Here is a 21,086-nt window from a genome sequence, read left to right on the forward strand (position 1 = left end):
TGTAAAATGGCATTAAAAGATATGCTTCCATTACAATAGCTACAACAAATAGAGAAAAAATAATTATTTTCATAATAAATAAAGATATTTGAAGTTGATATATATTGGCCGATGACATCCTCCACCTTGTGGGAGCAAAAGTTGAGGCAATTTTTTTATTAAATACAAGATATTATTTATTCGAAAGATTTTCAATTATTTGACAGTAAAAGTTATATACATTAATATATGCGGTGTTTGAATCTGGGATCTCAATGAATAATAATAATATCTTAACCATTAAACTCGTTCGTTTGATTCGAGTAAATCTAGACAATTATTTGATGTAAATAATCATGAATACTATAACCACACAAAGTATTGTAATTTGATTATGTCATGCTTGTTATGTGAATGAAAGAAAATTTATCTATAAAATTTTGTTAAAAAAATTATTAGGGTAAAATATTTGTATATAGATTTATTAGTTTTGTATTCTATATCATTTTTAAATTTTCTATCTATATAGAATATATAGAATTTATTAGATAGAAACTTAAATCAAATCATGTCTTCACATATCAAATATTTTTATATAGATACATATGACATTTTTGTTCTGACAATGTGATGGAGAGTGAGTGCGAAAAAGAGACTTTCATTTTGAGTCTCCTATTATTAAATTTAATATTATTTAATACAATATTAGATTAAAAAATAGGAACTTCTCTCTTTTTTTTATATACAAAAGTAACTAAAAAAAGGTTCGAAGTGGATTTCTCGACCCGTCAAATGAAATGAAAAAGAAAGCAATATGGCTTTCTAATTAATAAAAAAACAATATGACATTATTATTTTTCATCTAAAATTACTTTTTAAGAGTAAAACTCTATTCGATTTGAAAAATTAATTCAACTTAACTTTTTTTTTTTTGGGATAATTCATTATGCATTAAAACCAAGAATCAGCAAAGATGTTACAGACATCAGAAGCAAAACAGCAGCCCCTCAGTCGAGCAGGTCCCAAGCAACACACTGGCGCTCATTTACAAGGTCCCCCCATTAATACTCTTCCTATACAACTTAACACGAACTACCTCCCTAATAGAATCAACAACAGCAGTACACGATCTAGCTTTATTCACAAAGATTCTATGATTCCGTTCAACCCACACCATATTATAAAAAAGCATTCCAGGTCAGCTTCAAGATAAACTCAACATAATATGAATTTTTTTTTAAATTCGAGTCGAATTATAAGATAGAATTCAAATAACATATATAAATATATATATATATATATATATATATATATATATATATATATATTTAAACATAAATTCGAACAATTCAACTCGATTTGAAAATAAATAAATAAAATTTGAATTATATAATAGGCTTAAGAGTCACTATTTCCCTTGTAATAGACTCGATCTATTAGTTTCACCCCTATTATATTTTCGTATCAATTTCACACTCAAAGTTACTCAATTGCATCAATGTTTAAAATATTTACTATTGTTTAGAGTTTTAAGTTAAGGTTAAAGGTTAGGAGTTAGGGTTTTAAGTTAGAATTTGAGGTATAAAATGATGCAATCAAAAACTTTAAGGGTTAAATTGATACTTGTATAATGGAGGTAAAAATAATAAATTAAGTCTATTATAAAAGTAACCCTCAAGTCTATAAGATAAAACTCATCAATTCGAACGAACGCTCACCTCTATTTCTCGGTACCCTAATAATATAAAGAAAATGACTCCACTTCTGCCGTTACTTTAATGCAGACTTTTTGTTTTGTTTCCTTGAGGGGGGAAACTTGAGTTTTGGATGCAACTCTTCAATCATGGTTCAGTAATCTCCAACCATAATGCTTTGCAATATTAACAATCAATATCATTGTTTCCCCTTATCATGTTATTTGGCAGCTACCACATTAGGCTGTTGCAGATGCTTCGACGTGGAAGAAAAATTCCAAACCTACGCTATGTAGAAGAACACAAAATTACTTTATGATGATTTTATTTTCTGGTTATTTTTTTTCTTTTTCCGAAGCTGAATTATTCACTGGTTACAAAAGTAATTATACAGAGGAGTCAAGACTGTACAAGGAAAGAATGCTCACATGGAACCGCACGTTGGATGGTGTTAACTGTGAACAAAATTGCGCCGCCTTGTTTAAGCCGTCGATCACTGGAATATTATCTGCTGCCGGCATTACTCCTCTCTTTAAACTTCATTAACAGCAGCTCCCTTCTCTGGACAGCACCATCGCAATGAACGCCGTTATTCTGTATTATGCTGTATGTCGTCACGAAATTCTTGTTACTACAGGTTTCGGCGTACTTCTCCCTGGTTTTAATCTGCTCTTCTATTAATTCTACCCCGCTATGAGCATCCACAAGATTCAATAGCAAGGAGCAACCGATGACGTCTTCCTCTTCGGTAACTGGTAGTTCTATTATCGATTTTACCAGAGAAGCGATCAGATCGTCTCTGGGAGCAAAACCGTTTCTTGCCAACCAGGACAAAATAGTTGTCCCAGCTTGAGTTCTTACACTCGCATATTGCTTCCCATAAGTTGAGTCGGAAGTAAATTTCTTACCATGCTCCGGTTTTCTAGTTAGTTCAAGCAGCCATGGAAGTTGTAAGGCGGCAAAAGACAAAATCTTTCCGTTTTCTTGCAAAAGAAGCTGCCAATCTGTCCTGTGCTCAAAGGGAGGATGTTTAGCGACGAGAGAGAGTGTATTTTGAATACTGTTTAAACGATCTTTTCTATCAGCACCTTTAAACCCTTTAACCAGTCCAGACGAACCTGTTCCCGTCAACATCGTTAAATTTTCACACTGCATTTGCATGTCCAAGTCTTTCCATGCATGAAGCAACTCACCAATTGATTGCTCGTCACAATGGCTCAAGGCAAAACCCAATAGCCGCTTCCGAGTACTCATGTCCATATTCTCGAGAGGAGGACCCCTTGCTAACGCAGCACATAAATCCCAAACAAGACCATGACCCTTTTTGACCAGAACAAGGCAGACATCAAAGGCCAATTGCATGTCACCAGAAACAGCTGCTTCTCTAGCAATAACTTCCCGAACAGCTGACATTTCATCCGGGGAGCGCAATCCAAGAAGTTTGGCAACGTCAATTAGCTCATCAACATGTAGATAAGCTCCAGCTTCACTTAAGATTACCATTTTAATGATTTCCATTGGATCTTTTATTTGTCTGAATTGCATGGGAAGAAGTGTCACTCCGAAGTTGGGAAGTTTAACAGCAAGTGCATCAATAAGATCAAACTCTGCTTTAACGTTTCTGCTGCTTGGAAATAAATTCAAGCAATCTTTAGCCTTCTGGATCTGAAACAAGTCACAGCAGCACAATTAATATTTCGGTTTTCGAATTTAAAACAAAAGAAAATTCGGTATATTTCATTTACTTTGACATCGATGAACCACAAGTGTGGATATATGCTGTCATCAACATGTGGTTAAAATGAAAGTTCAGATCATAGCACAAAAATCATACATGACATTATTTCAACCATAATAGACCTGACTGCATACTTACTTCTGAGCAAGTCAGACTTGAAGCTGAGAAAAAAAACTCCCTTGCAGCTTCAATAACAATATTTTCTACTTTTTCGGTTGCCAAGGCAACTGAACTTGTACCCTTTAAGTAACTTCTTGCAAGAGAAAACTTCTCCGCTTTTAACAGTCCTCCACAAAATTCAGTTAACAAATATTCGAGGTCCAGAAATGGAAAGGCTGTCTCATGCAAGCACTGCAGATCATCCCACATGCTTTCGCACTCAACATTTGGTCGGCCACGCTGTTGGCGAATAAATCTTGAAAGCATGAGGCTAATAATCTGTTTTGCCCCTTGTTTATCTGAATGGGCTTCTAAGAAATAATTCATTGGTTTTGGGACCTGTAAAAGAACACCTCATAGTCGAAAGCTACCCATAGCATCAAGCACAGCAGGATAAACACCTTGAACTGATGTTTAAAAGGGAAAAAATTCTAAAAGAGAATCCATATGTGACATAGAAGCATAGAAGGGAAAGACAAACCTGGTAAAATGCCAAAATGCTCCCTGCTTCAATATGGCCTTCTGCCACTTTGCACCTTCGATCAAGGTTGCCAATAGATATTTTAGAATCTGTAAAATTAGTTGTAAGTGGAGCATAAAAGATCGGGGTTACCAAACTGAGGCCCAAAAATTATGAAGCATGGAATCAACGAAGTTGGGAGTCTAGGGAGAGATATCAAAAGAGATCAGATCATTAAAACAGTAAGTATCAAAAAGAGGAGAAAGACGTATAACCAGCACAGTTGCCTTTTCTAAAAATTTTAATTCATTCAACACTCCGCATCTCCCTTACAGTCCTAAATTAAACCTTATATATCATTATTCCTTAACTAAAAGACTTAAATTCCCTACGGTAAGATAACCAATCACCACAAAATGTAAGGGCATTAGCAAGAAGAAACGGAATTCATAATTCAAGTCCTTTGGCACTTAACTGTGAAACAGATTAATGATGAAAAACAACAGATTAGAATAAGCAAAATGTATAATACTTTGTGACAGAAACTACCTTGCTTCTTTGGAAGCTTTGACAATATTTCAGCCATGGTACTCCATCTATCTGTGACTGTAAATAAATATAGGCATTGCAAAGCACAATCTACAACTTCAACCTCATCCTTAAAGAAGCAATTGCTTTGGAGCCCCCTGCAGCCTTCTTCAATGACCATCAAGCATACATCCAATTTATTCACAAAGGAAATCTCTTTGAGCCATCTAACCAGGAATGACTCGCTCTTAGTCTGATCTACCAAAGAATGGCCATCTGCAATCTGCTGTTGGGTAGCCAAGGAAACCCTGCGCGACCTTTTCTGCATAAATGGGATCGCCTTATTCCGCAATGATTCAACCACATTTTCCTCTTTGCACCCATTAAGCATTGTTTTGAACTTTTCATAGTCAGATAATTGTTCCCATGCAACAAGACTCATACTGGTACTTATTTCAGCATCATTCTCAGTAGCATAAACCAACTGGTGCAGATATGAGATATCTTCATGAAACTGCTTTAACTCATAGATACCTTTCTGGAAAGCAAAGCTAACTAAGTAGCGGCAGTTTTCTAACAACCCACTGTAGGAATCAATATCTCTAGCTCTTTGCTTATACCAAACTGCGAGTTCATCTGTTGAATGCCAAAAAGATCCTAGCAACCGCTTGACAATAGGTTCAGTTCGAATTTGATTACCAATGTCATGGTTCACAGGTAATTTATTAATAAAACATACCATTTTATCACATTCAACCCAATCTTCCTCCCTCGTAAAAAAAATTGGAGGAGACCTCCCAGGAAGAAGCTGTACATACATTTGCACAGGGATTGTTTCAGGAATTGCAGCCAAAATATCTAACATGAAGGGAGCCAGTGAATAAGGATGACGCTTGAACAGGAGGTTTAGAGCCCCAATTTTTCCACTTTCAGCAAGTGCAATTGCTGCTTCATTCATTGGCATAACCCGGAATTTGCTGTATTCCCAAACAGAAAACCTATAAAAGCCTATGTCATTATGCGGTCAATCAATAGAAACAATTAAAAAGCAGTAACCTACCAAAACTATAAGTGGCAGAAATAACTACTAAAAACCGGAACGCACACTACCTGCCCATGTTTATCCCAATAAATGTTTCCAACCTGTCACTGAATTGCAACAGCTGAAGTCTAGCCAAACGGAAATCCCAAATCTCAAGACCTTCTTGGTTGTTTGGTTCAGAAAATTTGTAACAGTTAGTTAACTGCAGCCCGTAAACAAGTAAAGCCTTTACTGCTTCTTCTGATGGTCCAACTTTATCTACACACTCCGAAAGAACAAAAACTCTATCTTTAATATTTGACAATAATGTATTTAAATCATTTATTCCTTTGCCAGAACACAGCCACTGGGACTTCAGAACCTCATCCCTATCCAACTGGTAACGATCTGCAAATTCCAAGGCAGATTGATGCTTGGAATTACGAATTAGAATCTTATACATTTCAGGAACAGATCTCACTGATAACGATATCAAATTCCAACGCAATCTGGAAAGGTCAGATTGATTGGATCTGTCTTCAGAAATTTGCTCTCCATGATGCAAGTCCTTTGTCATTCTATTACCATTAAATGAATCACACCTATCTTCTGATGATAACCTCTCTAAAAGAAAAACATTTCCTTCAAACTTCGGCACCCTTTCTAAAACAGGCATAGAATAGACAGGATCATTCTCTATTAATTTCAGACCACTAACAATGTTGAGCATAGTGACAACGCCAGTTCTTTTAGCAAGAATGAGAATATGGTCAGACCACCAAGTAAAATCTACAATGTCAACTAAGATATCTGTGCATACATTTAAAGATCTATCGTTCACTTCAGAATTAGTTCTCTCTTGGAAAGCAAAGTTTGTAACTAAATATGTTTCCTTATCCAGCTTAAACAAGTATAAACATCCATTCATATCTAAAGTTGCAATATAAGCCTCTTTGGGTGAGATCAACACCTTTGGGTTGGCCGGATGAGTTGCATAACCTTTTTTCTCATAGTAAAGCCCCTCAAACTGAACAGAGGCTAATGGCTCCAAATTCTGGCGTTTACACCAAAGAGAAAGATAACAGGATTCTGGAAAGAAAGATAAAAAGAACCATTAAAGTTGAAACTCTAAAAGTTAATTGTTGTAAAAACTTATTTACCCAACTCTATATTTTATCATATGAAGCGGATGCATAGACACAGATGCTTCATTGATTCAATTCAGTTTTCGCATGCAAAGCCTAGAAGATTGAGTCAGGTAACATAACTAAAGAATTTCAAATTCAAGTCAAAGTTTTCATTTAAAGCCAAGGGAAATGAAGTATAAAACCATACCAGATTTCCTGCTAGCAATAATTGAGCCAACAACAACAAGCAAGGAAAGTTCTGGATAAAAGTCAAAGCAGAAAACATTCTGCGGGAATTGCCCTTTTAAAGCTAGGTCACTACTTTTTATGGAAGAAATAGAGGCACTTGGCTCTGGACCGATCTCAATATGATGAAAAGCTCCCTCAGAAGTCAGAAAACTGAAGCTACACCTGGAAACAAGTCCCTTGATTACACACACGCAGTAATTATATGCCTTCTATGGTATTTATAATCATGCATTTAGAAACTGGCTACCTGAACATGAAATGTTTAAAATCAGCAGATGAAGAATGTGAACTAAAGCTTACAAGGAAGATCGTTGTAATTCAGAATCATCCTGTGAAATCAGTCCTATTATTGTTGAAGATACTTTTAAATGCCTCTTCGTAATCCTTGTTATCTCTTCACCATTTTCCTTAATGAAATATATTACATCGGCATCATCGACTACTCCAAGAATATCATGAGATTCAGACCAAGCTCCACGTGTGAAAAAAACAAGGCTGCTATCTGATGCATGGAACCCAAGTTGAACACAGTTATAAAACTATATAGAACAAGTTCTATAAATAATTTATAATCATAACTTAAACAACTATGAACACTTTTCTTCATCATCAAGCCATGTTCAAGTATTAACCAATGAATCCGAACATATGTTCATTAGAGAAACAAGTGGAATAAATACGATGTAAATCTTACCAGTAAAACGGCCACAAGGCTCCTGGTAATCATCCTCCTTCCGCAAAATGATGACTTGATTTCCGGCAGCCACAGCGACACGCTCACCTCTAGGAGATATAAATAAAGACACAGGTTTTTTCATTTGCTTCGGACTTGTGAATTGAATCCATTTCTCTTTAAGCCGACTTACACCTTCATTCAATAACAGCCCCGCAATAAAGAAAATTATTTATAAAAAAATCGAAAGAATTCTATTGTCATATAAAAATAGCTAATTAAACCACAACTGAATTAAAATATGTATCAAAGAAGCACTTAAATCTACCATACCTCCAACAGAAAGAAATGATAAGAAACCGCCTCTATCAGCTCCGCTTGACTGAATTTATAATAAAAAATTAAAATCAAAATTGGAAACTGAGTCGATTTATGTGAAGAAAGAAAAAGTTGAATCAAGGAGGATACCGGTTGAAGGGGATGATTGGAAGTGAAAGGTCTAGAGGCGTGACGCCGCTCTTCGTAAAGCACTTCTTCGACGGATTCCGCCATGGCCGTCGATTATCTCATTTACTTCAATCAAAGATCAAATTCAAGAAGGAAACGCGGGGGCGGTGGAGGGAAGCTTGTAAAATGGATCTAAGAATCGTCCGCTTCTGCCAAATGGGCTGGAGGAGGTTTCCTTTTCCAACGTAAATGCTTGGGCTGCAAGCCTGCAAAATATTCTTAGGGTGCGTTTGAATGGGAATAGAAGATTACCGGGGGTAATTTTTTTTTCAAAATATGATATCCATGTTTGGATTGTAAAAATTTTCAGTATGGGATAATAAGTCTTTCTCAATATTGACATTTTGGGGTTTATTATCGGAAATGTCATTCTCTTTAATCCCTTATGTATTTGTCATTTGCCATGATTTTGGACTAAAATACCCTTAAACAATTTTTTTCTTCAAAAATATCATTCTTCGGTTGTTGAATAAAAAATATTTTCTATGAAGGTTAAATTATAAATTTATCCTTAAACTGTTTTAGATTTACAAAAAAAGTCCATGATTATAAATAAAATTAAACCCTTTCATTAAACCTATTTATCTTTTAAATTTTATAAAAAAATTATATAAATTTTATGAATTTAAATTTTATAAAGAAAATATATAAATTAAAAATAGTAAAATTATATATTTTCTATGATATTTTATACAAATATTCTCGTTTGAATATTTAGAATTCAACTTGTTAAAAAACAAATATATAATAAGGACAATTTGGTAAAATATACATTCTAATAATCTTTTGTTCCTTTAACCAAAACTATAATTTTACATTCCTGCTAAACGAACCAAACACAACAATGCAACATTCTCAGACTGTGTCATATAATGTTATATTCTGGTAATCATATTATTGGAGGTAATACTATATTCTATGAACCAAACTCACCCTTATACGCACGCTAATTAATTTATTACAGTTACAAATAAAGCATATAACTTTATTATGAATTTATCAATTATAAGTTTGAATTTATCTTTAATTTAACAAATAATATTAAAATACTTTTAATATATAAGCATAGACAGACGAAGGTTTGCTAATTATTTTACCTAATAATATTTAAATTTGACTAAATAATTAGATTTATAAGCTTAAAATAATTTATACTTCGAGTAACCTATATTTTAATTGGTTTGAATCGATCAATTCTTAGCCTATATGACTCATTCTCATGGACCGTAAACTTACATGGTCATATAACAATTAAGCTCACAAAGTAAATAAACTCTTAAATAACACTCGAGTAGTATGAACAATTAAGCTCACAAGTGTTTACTGTTAGACATAAAATAATTACGCGCTCAAAGACTTTTTAGTATTGATATTTGCTTGTAATGATGCTTCTGGTCGTTCTCGAGATACTTTGTGTGCTTTTTTATATATTTTTTCTATGATTTTTTTGTCATTAAGAGTTTATAAAATGTAGGGTGTTCAAAATTCGGTTTTAATTGAATTAACCGATCAAATCGAATTAGTTCGGTTAATTCGGTCGGCCACCGAATTAATTCGGTCGGGGAACGGTTAATGATTTTTTTAAAATTCGGTTAACGGTTAATTCGGTTCGAAATCGATTAATTAACCGAATTAACCGAATTAACCTTTAAATATAATTATATTAAGAGGCCCAATCCATTTAAAATCCATTTAAAACTCAAATCAATATTAATTAATTAAAATAATATCAAAACTAAATGCAAAATGTTTGAATCAAATTAATTAGATATTATTTATAATTAGATATTATTTAAATTAATTGTAAATTATTTTTTTAATGAAAAAAATATTAAATTCTAAAATTCTAAAATTTTTTAGTTAATTCAAAAATTAATCGAATTAACAGAAATTTATTCGGTTCGATTAATATTTTCGAAAAAAAGTTTGGTTAATTCGAAAATGGTAGTTTAGTCGGTTCGGCCACCGAATTAACCGAATGAACACCCCTAATAAAATGTAATAGTTATTACTTACAAAAACTAATATTTATGATACAAAATATCGATCTTTTTATGAAATGGATCAACATTTTTTTAAACAATATTTGATTGTTCTTGATAAAATAATTATTTTTTATTTATATTTACATATAAACGAAAATAATCTATTTTTCTCTTACTCGATCAAATTACCCACTAAATTATTAAAGATGTTTTGTTAAATGAAGACTTAATACAAAACAAAATGTTTAAACTTTACATCTGGAAAAAAAATTGGTGTCTAAAGAAATAATATTATTTTTTATTGAAGAAAATTAAAGTTTTTTAAAAAAATTATTTTATTTACAAAAGAACCCCAAACTTTTAATGAAAATATAAAAAAATTCCAAAAAACAAAAATATCTCATTTCAACTCATTACCAACAATGGTTGGCCATCTCCGACCACTATTGTTATTGTCGAATGATCACCCACTCGTCGCTGGTCACCCATTGATCAACCGCCGCACTTATTGACACCCAAATCCCCTAAATCTCTTAAATCTCTGAAATTTTCAACATCCAAATCCTTAAACCTTTAAAATTTTAATCTCCACGTTGGAACATCCTGGAGCCCCGACGGAGCGATGAGGAGAAAGAGTTCGAATGGTGGTGACGACGTGGCATAAAGTCGTCAGAATCAACAAAAAAAACAATAATGGTGACTTAAAAATTGATAATTCGAACACATTTTCACAGCAAATGGTGGTAATTTACGGTCAAAGACCAACGGAATTTTAATCGGGGTCGCCATTGATGCAAACGACGGTGGTAGTGACGGTCACGACTTACCGGTGACCATGGAAGTGGAAATGGGGCAAGGGAGAGGGGCTGCTGCTGTACGATCCTTTTTCTTTTCTTTTTTAGTAAAAAATATTTCTCCTTTCTTTTTCTTTTCTTATTTACAATCCTATCATAAACCGCACCGCAGCGAATCAGCAGGAAAATATACCGTTGACTTTGTCAAACAATCTCCAATTTTTAAAAGGTGAAATAAGAACGGGTCTGAATAGGAGACTCGAGAGAAATGGTGGAAAATTAGAGGAGAAAGTCTCTGTTCGCGGAGCTCTCCGAAGCCACTTTTTTTTCCCTGGCTGCTATTACTTTTCCCGGAAAATTCCAGTGGTTTCTTGCAAGTAAAAAACGTGACCAAAAGTAAAGAGATTCGTTGACTTTCTGTATCTAGGGCCGATTCTTTCTTTGCTCCTTTTAAGTGTTTACATGTCGAGTAATCTTAATGACTTGAGAAAATGTTGTTTTTGTTTTGGTTGTTGTGTTTTGTTTGATTGCTCTGGGGAAAAAGAAGCTGAGAAGTGAATTATCATTATTGTTGTTATTTATATGTGTGTGTGTGTGTGTGTTTAGCTGGTTTCTGCTAGCGAATGAACAATGAATGCTTCAAATGAATCAACCTTGAGCATCCCATGTATCCTACTAGATGCTGATTGACTGACGATATTTTTTAGTTTCTTTGAAAAGTGAAAATTATGTATTGTGAATATGTGATAGATCTACCCAAAAATAATTTTCCTCAGAAATTGAATTAACTGCAACTGATTTGTAATTCTCTGAAATTGGATTTCAGGGGTTGGTCTGGCGAATTCCATAGGAGATATGACCAGAATTCCACCATTTTCTGGGATGGATATGAAACATATTCGGAATTGTAGATACTATTCTGTAATTATTTTGTTCCTTAGTTTTTCCCTTCTTTGAATGCTCAAAGATGGAAAAAGACGTGATTACAACAAGTACGTCAATGGTTTCACTCCCTGAGTTGTTTTCACAGACCACATTTGCTGTACTTGATTGCATTCATGCTGCCAAGGCTGTCATTGCTCAGACTAAGAATTTCGAGAGATTCTCAAATTTCATGGAGAAGATCACACTTATCTTAAAAGAGTTATCAAAATCAAATGCAAATGATTCAGAGAGCTTAAGAAATGGTCTCGCTATTCTGAACGTGGAAGTTAAAGTTGTGAAACAGCTAGCTGATGAATGTGGAACTAGAAACAAGGTTTATCTCTTGATCAACTGCAGGAAAATCTTGAAGCAATTGGAGAACAGCACGAAAGAGATTTCTCAAGCACTAAAGTTCATCCCTTTGGCCTCTTTGGATGATCTGAGAACTATTAATAAGGTTACCAGGTTGTGCAAGGATTTAGTGGAAGCTGAATATAGTCCCTGTACAGGGGAAACTACTATTTTGGAGAAGATTGAGTCAGGCTTGCGAGAGAGGAATGTTGACAGATGTTTTGTGAATGATCTGTTTGTTTTAATTGCTGAAAGAATCGGAATTCCTAGTGAACACTTGGCCATGAAGAAGGAACTTGAAGAACTGAAGGCCGACATACGAGGTTCGAAACCCAGAATTAGCATGACCGAAGCAAGAAGAATGGAACAGATTATTGAGCTGCTTGAAATGGGTGATGTTATGGCATCTTCTGAGGAGAAAGCTAAAAGGTACCAACTTGAAAGAGACTCACTTGGTACTCAACCTTTTCTGGCTCTCCAATCGTTTTATTGCCCAATCACCATGGACATCATGGTTGATCCAGTGGAGATTTCATCAGGTCGGACGTTCGAAAGAAGTGCCATTGAAAGGTGGTTTGCAGATGGAAACAAGGTCTGCCCATCGACATCAATTCAGTTGGATTCATTGGTTTTACAGCCTAACAAGACTCTCAGACAAACAATTGAAGAATGGAAATACAGGAACAAAATGATCACCATCGTTTCCATCAAACCTAAACTTAAGCCAAATGATGGCCAAGAAGTGCTTCAATCTCTCTCTGAGCTGCAGGATCTATGCACAGAACGAGAGTTGCACCGAGAATGGGTGACATTTGAGGGTTATATACCGATTCTTATTGGACTTCTTAGAGTAAAAAATGGTGAAATAAGAACACAGGCTTTAGCCATTCTCTGCCTACTTGCTGGAGATAGTCATGAAAACCGGGTACTTACAGTCTTTAACTTCTTTCATATTGACAAAGCTGTTTACTCTAATCTATTCACTTGCACATAAACAGGATAAACTTGGTTAGCAACTTAGGATTTAGAATGATGTTTTTTTAATTGTTTGTGGATGTAAGGATTGTTGGCAAAGCTTCTTACATATTGTCTTTACTGATGAAACTGACTTCCAATGTAGATCGACTAAATCCCAGTATCTACATTCGCTTCCTTTATTTCCAAGCTACAATACGTGTGTGTATATATATATTTTCCTCAAAGTGGTTTTGTTAACTTTCCAGGAAAGGATTGCTAAAGAAGATTATGCACTCGAATCCATTGTCAAATCTGTTGCTCGCCAAATAAAGGAAAGCAAGTTGGCCATAGAGTTGCTATTGCAATTATCAAGAAGCAGTGCACTACGAGATGCCATTGGATCCATTCAAGGCTGTATTTTTCTTGTCGTCACTATGCTAAGCAGTGATGATGCTCAAGCTTCTAGAGCCTCAAGAGAGCTTTTGGATAACCTTTCTTTCCTAGATCAAACTGTTATAGAGATGGCCAAGGCAAATTTCTTCAAACCTTTATTGCACCTTCTTTCTTGGGGTAAGTTCTTTGTGGTGATTATCTTGTCTAACTATAATCGGCTATGTACCTGGATTTGGGTTGGTGTAGGACATAAGTATGTATAAATTAGTTTGTGTCTAATATGAACTTTCTAAGTCACAATCTGGTTTCATGCAGGGCCAGATAATGTGAGGTTGCTGATGGCTAAGACATTGTCTGAAATTGAGTTCACTGATCATCATAAACTATCCCTAGTTAAAGATGGGGGAGCACTAGGACCTCTTCTTCAGTTACTCTCTCATGATAATCTAGGGATGAAAACAGTGGCAGTTAAGGCCCTTAAGAACCTGTCAAGCTTGCCACAAAATGGGTTGCAGATGATTAAAGAAGGTGCACTTGGACCACTATTTGATATCCTGTATCGCCATAGCTTGTCATCCCCAAGTTTGCGTGAACAGGTTGCAGTTGTAATCATGCACCTTGCCAAATCAACTAATGCCCCAGCTTCGGATGATGAGCAAATCTCATTGCTGGAGTCGGATGAAGATATTTTTAAGCTATTTTCTCTGATTTCTTTCACTGGACCGGACATTCAAAGGAACATTCTTGAAGCTTTTTGTGCGATGTGCCAGTCATCTTCAGGTCCAGACATCAGAGCAAAGCTGAGACAGGTACGCATGCTTTCTGAGCTGTTCCGAATCTGATCTATGTTATCAGGATTTGAGATTAGTGGTTGGAATTGGTACTTGTCCGACACAGTATACTAAAATGTCCATATATTTTTAGGATTATATCCTATTTATGTCTGAATATGACATGGTGTGGAAATGAAAAATCGGAGTTATGTAGTCTTCAATACATGACATGGAAAATCCTCTCCGCAGTACACTTGGATAACTAGTTTGCATAGGGAAACCATTCTTAGAACTTGGATACTTATATTAGGCATTTTTAGAATTTAAAAAGTGCATCAAACACTCCCCTCTGCAAATCTCGAGGGAATTCCATTAAATTTGTAGAATTATGTCCATATTTATGTCTGAATATGAAAGGGATATCAAGATGAAAAATAGGAGTAATATAGGCTTCCATACATAACATGGAAAATCTTCCCTGCAGTTCACTTGAATAACTAGTTTGCATAAGGAAACCATTCTTAGAACTTGGATAAATGTGTTTACGTTATGCATTTTCAGACTTTTAAAATTGCGTCAAACTCCTACCCTCTGCAAATATCAAGGGAATGCCATTAATTCTGACTCATCTTCTACTTCACTTTTTTCGGTTTCCCGAAGAAATCAGGAATTGTATCTAACGTTTTATGTTACTTGAATGTTTATTTGATCACTAGCTCCCTGCTGTCCAAGTATTGGTTCAATTATGTGAGATAAACAACCAAACGGTGAGAGTGAGAACCAGTGCAGTGAAGCTATTCTATTGCTTGACAGTAGATGGTGACGACATCAGTTTCCAGGATCATGTGGGCCAGAGATGCATTCAGACATTGCTGAAGATCATAAACTCTTCAACCGACGAAGAAGAGATCAGTGCAGCTATGGGGATCATCTCGAATCTTCCCAACACCATACAGATAACTCAATGGCTTCTAGATTCCGGGGCACTGGATACAATCTTTTCGTTCATAACTGATGGGAACCGAAATACCTCGAACAAGAAGCTTGGAATAGAGGATGCTGCAAGAGCCCTTCGTCGTTTCACTGTTTCAACAAACAAAGAATGGCAGAGAAAAGTAGCTGAAGCCGGCTTTATTCAGGTGCTGGTACAATTATTAGTTTCAGGCACTTCTTTGACAAAACATTATGCAGCCATATCGCTTAAACAGTTTTCGGAAAGCTCGGCCTCAATGAGCCAGCCGTTAAAGAAGACCAGAGCATTCATTTGCTGCTTTGCTGCATCAGAAACAGGCTGCCAAGTACACCAAGGAATATGTACGGTTGAGTCTTCATTCTGCATTTTAGAGGCCAATGCCGTCGATCCACTAGTTCGGACTCTCGAGGACGGAGATTTAGGAGCCCGTGAAGCTTCTTTAGACGCCCTATTGACATTGATCGACAACGAAAGACTGCAAAGTGGTTGCAAAGTGCTTGACAAAGTAAATGCCATACCTCCAATTATAAAGCTATTGAGTTCAACTTCAAACAATTTGCAGGAGAAGGCACTGGGAGCTCTGGAAAGGATATTTCGGCTGCCCGAGATGAAGCAGAGATATGCAACGTTGGCTCAAATGCCGATCGTCGATATAACTCAACGGGGAAGCAGCGGAATGAAATCGATGGCTGCCAAAGTCCTTGCGCAGTTGAATGTTCTAGGCGAACAATCTTCATATTTCTGAATCTGAAATATCATCATGTGCCTGTAATTTTATTGCTTGGCTGTTTGATGATCTGAAATGGATGATAGTTTAACCATTATTTCTAGAAATCGATGATATTATTTGTGAAAATTTATGGAGATAGAAGTTACTTTTGTTGATTGATGCACAAGTTTCGATTTTCTTAATGGAATATCAAAGGATACAATGTTTTGTGGCTGTAGATGGTTAAGGTTGTTTTTTTCCTTGTTTTGTCATGTGATTTTTGTCATTATGAAAGTAAATGTGGGGTTTCTATTGTTAAGATACCTGCTTTGACGGAATAAAAACCCGAGTCCTGATAACCCAAACAAGAACATCTCCACGGTGAGGAGCAAAAAAATTGTAAAATTAAATCTTAATTCACTAAATAATCACTGGCACTCGGGCAAAATTATTTGGCACACCCAGTGGGACTCGAACCCACAATCGCTTGATTAGAAGTCAAGCGCCTTATCCATTAGGCCATGGGTGCTTGATATTTGAAGTTTAATTTTTTATAATAATAGTTAAATAAAATTAAGCAAAAGGGTTTAGAAATCCTAAGGTGGCATTTGGTTCGCTGAAATGTTTATGAGGGAATTTGAATATGTGAAGAAATTAGAATCTGTAGGAATTGGAATCTGAATCTGAAACCTGTTTGGTTGGCAGGAAATTGAATTGAAATCCAATTCCATATTCTGTTTGGTTCGAAGACATGTCAGATGAATTTGATTTCAGTAATGTAAAATGACAGAATTATCCTTATTGTTTTTTTGCTTAATTTTAGTTTGTTTTATAACTTACATATAGCAATATATTATAAAAATTTTAAAAATATTAAATTTTCATTTTATTGATTGATTATTCATTTCAATAAATTATAAAAATCATACTAATAAACATCATAAGTTAAAATCATCTCAATTAGGTAAAAAAATTATTTTTATTCAATAAAAACAATGACTTAATTAAAATATATATATATATATAAAGGGGTATTATTGTAATTATTCATAAAAATATAAGGTAAAATTATATATTTTTTCGGGTCGGGTCGGGTATTTTTCACAATAAACCCCAACCCGACCCGAATATCACGCTTAAAAAAACAAGACCGACCCGAATATCAAACTTAAAAAAATCCAACCCGACCTGAATACCACACTTAAAAAAACCCGACCCCGACCCGAATATCACACTTAAAAAACCTCGACCCTAACCGAATATCCAACTTAAAAAAACCTAACCCGACCCGAAGCCGATTTTTTTAAAAAAAAATCTGACTCGAATACCAAAAGATTGATGAGGGTAATATGGTCAAATTTCACATTCTCTCCTCCAAATGATTTCAATTCCATCATGTTATGGATGGAATTTACTCTCTCCCTTAATGGAATTGGATTTCAATTCTCCCTAATTCTAAGAGATTCCAGCGAACTAAACGTCATCTAAGTGTTTTTCTTCCTTGTTGGATTTGGAATCTATTAAACTACCACTATTCATCTTATTCAAATTTTTTTCTCTTCGAAATATGAATAAAAGATAGAGTGATCGGGACAATTGTCACTCCTGAAAATTTTAGACTTATATGTTTTTTTATATTTTTTATTAGTAATATATTTTCATCCCATAAAATTTTATAAATTCATCATTTTAAAAAAATTGAAGTACGACGTTAACATAAAACCATATGTCAATTTATGTTTATATCTAATTAATATATATATACTGATAATTTTTTTAAAAATTAATATCAATGTCGACAATCAAATGAAATAATTATAATTGTAATATCGATAATAAAATATTTAACTTCGTCTTTTAATATGTATTATAACAATATAATAAATTACATGAATCAGGTGATCGTAGTAATTAAAGAGGTTTTATTATCCCTAGAAGTTCTGAACTCGAGCATAGTATCTATAAAATTTGAACATTCATTATTAAATGATTAAAAACCTTTATAAGTGATGTTATATTAAAATTATTCTAATCATTCTAATCTTTATTAAAAAAACAAATGGATTTCTATTCAACACTAGAAAGCAAAGGTCCATTGGAATATTAAAGCTCTATTAAATGTCACAATTAAACGCCACAAACATCTGCTACAGAGTTGGACTAATCAAGCCACGATGGTTAGTATCTAAACTATTAATTTTGACTTTAATGACTTGTTTTCTTTCTACTTCTCTTTCTACTTTCGTGTTATTGTCCAACCATTTCTTGGATTTCCTTTCTTTTCCCATTATAAACTTATAAGTGGTATCCTTATCTATTTGATTGTGATTAAATTCAGGGTAAATTATATGTTTAATACCTAAACTATCGATTTTGGTCCGTTTTAATATTTAAATTTTTAATTTTGTTTAAAATCATACTTAAAGTTTAGTTTTTATTTTGTTTTAGTATTCCGTTCAAAATTTAACGTGAACAAAAACAATCATCCAATTACATATTGAAGACTGATTTTGGTGTTATACCAAACTATTTTATATCATCATATTTAATAATAAATAAAGTTAGTCCTGAATTATGAGATTTTTTTTAAGTTAGAATGGTGAGATATATTTGATTAAAATAGATAAACTATCATTTGTTGTGTCGTATCACCTTTTTAAAGCAAGCGATCAATTCCCACATCTCGTCTAGTATGCACTGCCATTGAAGAAAAGTTTACTCTTTACTCTATGCTCATGGCCGAACCTGATACAGTGATTTTAATATAAATTTTGCTTGATTGTCATCAAGTCGTTGTAGTATAGTGGTGAGTATTTCCGCCTGTCACGCGGACGACCCGGGTTCGATCCCCGGCAACGGCGTTAGCTGTTTTTGTCTGTAATTCTGGTTTAGCCCCTATACTTTGCTGCGTTTTGGATCTTAATCCAGAAAATTTTACTTCCCATATTTATACAATTTTGTTAGTCAGCGTAAATCTAAATCGATAACAATAATATATGATATTATTTTTAAAAAAATATCTTATGCATTCGATTAAAAAGTCAAAAATTTTAAATCATGTCTGGTATATTTCACCGCAAGCTGTTAAACTCGTGTTACCCTTTCTTGCCACGTCAGAATTAATTTGATTAAAATATATTAATAAATATATTATTTTATGAAAATGGTTAAAAAGGATGTCTTGTGTGGCCAGCTATTCCTGCAGGCTGTTATTAAAAGAGTGGAGCAGCTTTGTATGCATTTTTTCTGGAAGGGATCAGATACTGCCGCTGGTGGTCCTCGCGTTGGGTGGAGTCAGGTTTGTCGGTTGAAATCTGAGGGTGCTCTTGGGGTTAGGGACATTAAAACTTGGAATAAAGCATGTTGCTTTCGGCTGATTAAATACATTCCTGCTAGTGAGGGGTCTCTTTGGGTAACATGGATTCATGCTTATGTTTTGAAAGGGACTAACTTCTGGCAGCTTGATGTGAGAGTGAATATTAGTTGGGTCTGCAAAAGCCGACGAAGATGAGACGTGAGGCTCAAGTTATTTTTTCTTGTGCTACTGCTAATGATGATCTGAAAATTACATGGTTCCGGGACAAGATTAGAATTAAAGTTGCAAAGGTTGCTTGGTAAACATGGTATTATTTCGTGGATGACTTGATTGGGGAGCCTTCCCACTGGTGATAGACTGTTGCGTTGGGGTCTACAGGTTGATGGTATGTGTTGCCTATATAGGGATGCAATGGAAATTATTGATCATTTGTTTTTTTAGTGTCCCATTGCTAAGGATAACTGGCAGGCCATTTTGCTTTTATATGGACTGACTAGGAGGGTTGGACGTTGGAAGGGGAAGATTGAGTGGGCTATTGCCAATCTCAAGGGTAAGTCGTTGCTCACTCTCCTTCTTAAGTCAGCCTGGAATGCTCATATATATCTCATTTGGGAGGAAAAGAATCGTAGGCTGTATCAACAAAAGGTGAGGGGAGCTGCTGATATCCTTTTGGCTATCAAAAAGGTTATTCGGGTTAAGTTACATAGTAGGAGTATTGCTAGCTGTGAGATGAATAGGGGATTTTCTTGTTGAGGGTGTTTTTTTTATTGTATTTTCTTTGATTTTCAAAATTTCAGGGTTTTAAATCATGGTTTGAAAATGTGATAGCGTCCGTGAAATAGCAGTTTCACCATCGTCCGAGTTATCTGCTACACCCATAATAGAGTCCAATAGCATCCGTGACGGCCACAATCACGGTAAACCTGAAATGACCCAAAACGAGACCGCAACTGCAATTTAAAAGCCTGACAAATTCAATTATCCAAAAAAAAATGTCTTGAACTCTGAAATTGTATTTAATTATCACTTTGATTTTTAAAGAATTATTTGATTCAATTTACTCACAAACTTTCAATTTGTATACATATTACCCATCAATATTTGTCGAATTTCGAGTCATTTAATCTTTAAGATTGTGTTATTTGATCTTTCTAGTTTGATTTGAGTTGAATCTTATGACGCGAATGGTTTAAATAAACCAAACTATAAACTTCAATAAACACCACCCGAGTCTCTAATAGTTTTAAAACCGTTAAAAAATTGGTCTCTATAAAACTATATAAAAATCTATAAGAAATGTTAAATTATAAAATTTTTAAAATTGTTCCAAATTCACAAAATTTTGAAAATTAAAATAAGTAAATATGAAATTTAAAATGTCTTATTGTTTTTATCTCTTATTTTATTTTAGAATATTTTTCAAATATGTCTGATTTTAAGATTACGTGCCCTGGTTCAGAATTTAGTCGAATTGTTTAGATTTTAATTTGAACTACTTTTAAAATTTAATTCGAATAAATTTATTAAACTCGGATTTTATTTTAATCGTTTCGATTGGAAAAGACTAAATTATATAACAATAACAATGAAATATAATTCATCAATTTAAGCTATCTTAGATAATATATATAAAGAAGCTCATTTGAACAAATCCATTACAAAAATTAGAACAAAGTTTATATCATAATTCAATAGAATTTCAGACAGGAGAAATAACGTAATAAATAAAGGATTATTACCGTAAACACTATCATGGAAAATAAGATCAACTATGGT

The 21,086-nt window shown here is 34.3% G+C and overlaps 2 protein-coding genes and 2 non-coding genes across 9 annotated transcripts; 2 read left to right on the forward strand and 2 right to left on the reverse strand.

Annotated features, from left to right (window-relative positions):
- Positions 1-1,701: 1,701 nt before the first annotated feature.
- LOC120135116 (MAG2-interacting protein 2-like) lies at positions 1,702-8,331 on the reverse strand. Of its 3 annotated transcripts, none has more exons than XR_005517227.1 (11): positions 8,097-8,331; positions 7,962-8,010; positions 7,650-7,823; positions 7,256-7,457; positions 6,915-7,117; positions 5,669-6,668; positions 4,580-5,556; positions 4,052-4,140; positions 3,550-3,909; positions 2,102-3,338; positions 1,702-1,956 (listed from the first exon to the last, which is right to left on the reverse strand). XR_005517227.1 is itself a non-coding variant. In XM_039151465.1 (10 exons), exons 1-10 carry the CDS (start codon positions 8,178-8,180, stop codon positions 2,178-2,180), a joined length of 4,299 nt encoding a protein of 1,432 aa, XP_039007396.1. In that variant the 5' UTR covers positions 8,181-8,331; the 3' UTR covers positions 2,016-2,177. The 3 variants fall into 3 exon arrangements, 1 of the variants encoding a protein (XP_039007396.1); XR_005517228.1 differs by having other exon boundaries at positions 1,702-1,961; XM_039151465.1 differs by lacking the exon at positions 1,702-1,956 and having other exon boundaries at positions 2,016-3,338.
- A 3,397-nt stretch (positions 8,332-11,728) lies between these two features.
- On the forward strand, positions 11,729-16,174 carry LOC120135224 (U-box domain-containing protein 43-like). Of its 4 annotated transcripts, none has more exons than XM_039151533.1 (5): positions 11,729-13,114; positions 13,413-13,506; positions 13,582-13,716; positions 13,855-14,348; positions 15,029-16,174. In XM_039151533.1, the coding sequence occupies exons 1-5, from the start codon at positions 11,882-11,884 to the stop codon at positions 16,028-16,030; spliced, it is 2,958 nt and encodes a 985-aa protein (XP_039007464.1). In that variant the 5' UTR covers positions 11,729-11,881; the 3' UTR covers positions 16,031-16,174. The 4 variants fall into 4 exon arrangements, with proteins under 4 accessions (XP_039007464.1, XP_039007466.1, XP_039007463.1 ...); XM_039151535.1 differs by having other exon boundaries at positions 11,729-12,781; XM_039151532.1 differs by having other exon boundaries at positions 13,413-13,716.
- A 276-nt stretch (positions 16,175-16,450) lies between these two features.
- TRNAR-UCU lies at positions 16,451-16,523 on the reverse strand. Its single transcript has one exon. It is a non-coding gene; the product is annotated as a tRNA-Arg (tRNA).
- A 2,260-nt stretch (positions 16,524-18,783) lies between these two features.
- On the forward strand, positions 18,784-18,855 carry TRNAD-GUC. The gene has a single exon. It is a non-coding gene; the product is annotated as a tRNA-Asp (tRNA).
- Positions 18,856-21,086: the final 2,231 nt, after the last annotated feature.

The sequence above is a fragment of the Hibiscus syriacus genome, unplaced genomic scaffold, assembly GCF_006381635.1.
Source record: "Hibiscus syriacus cultivar Baekdansim isolate YM2019G1 unplaced genomic scaffold, ASM638163v2 tig00110602_pilon, whole genome shotgun sequence".
Classification (NCBI taxonomy): domain Eukaryota; kingdom Viridiplantae; phylum Streptophyta; class Magnoliopsida; order Malvales; family Malvaceae; genus Hibiscus; species Hibiscus syriacus.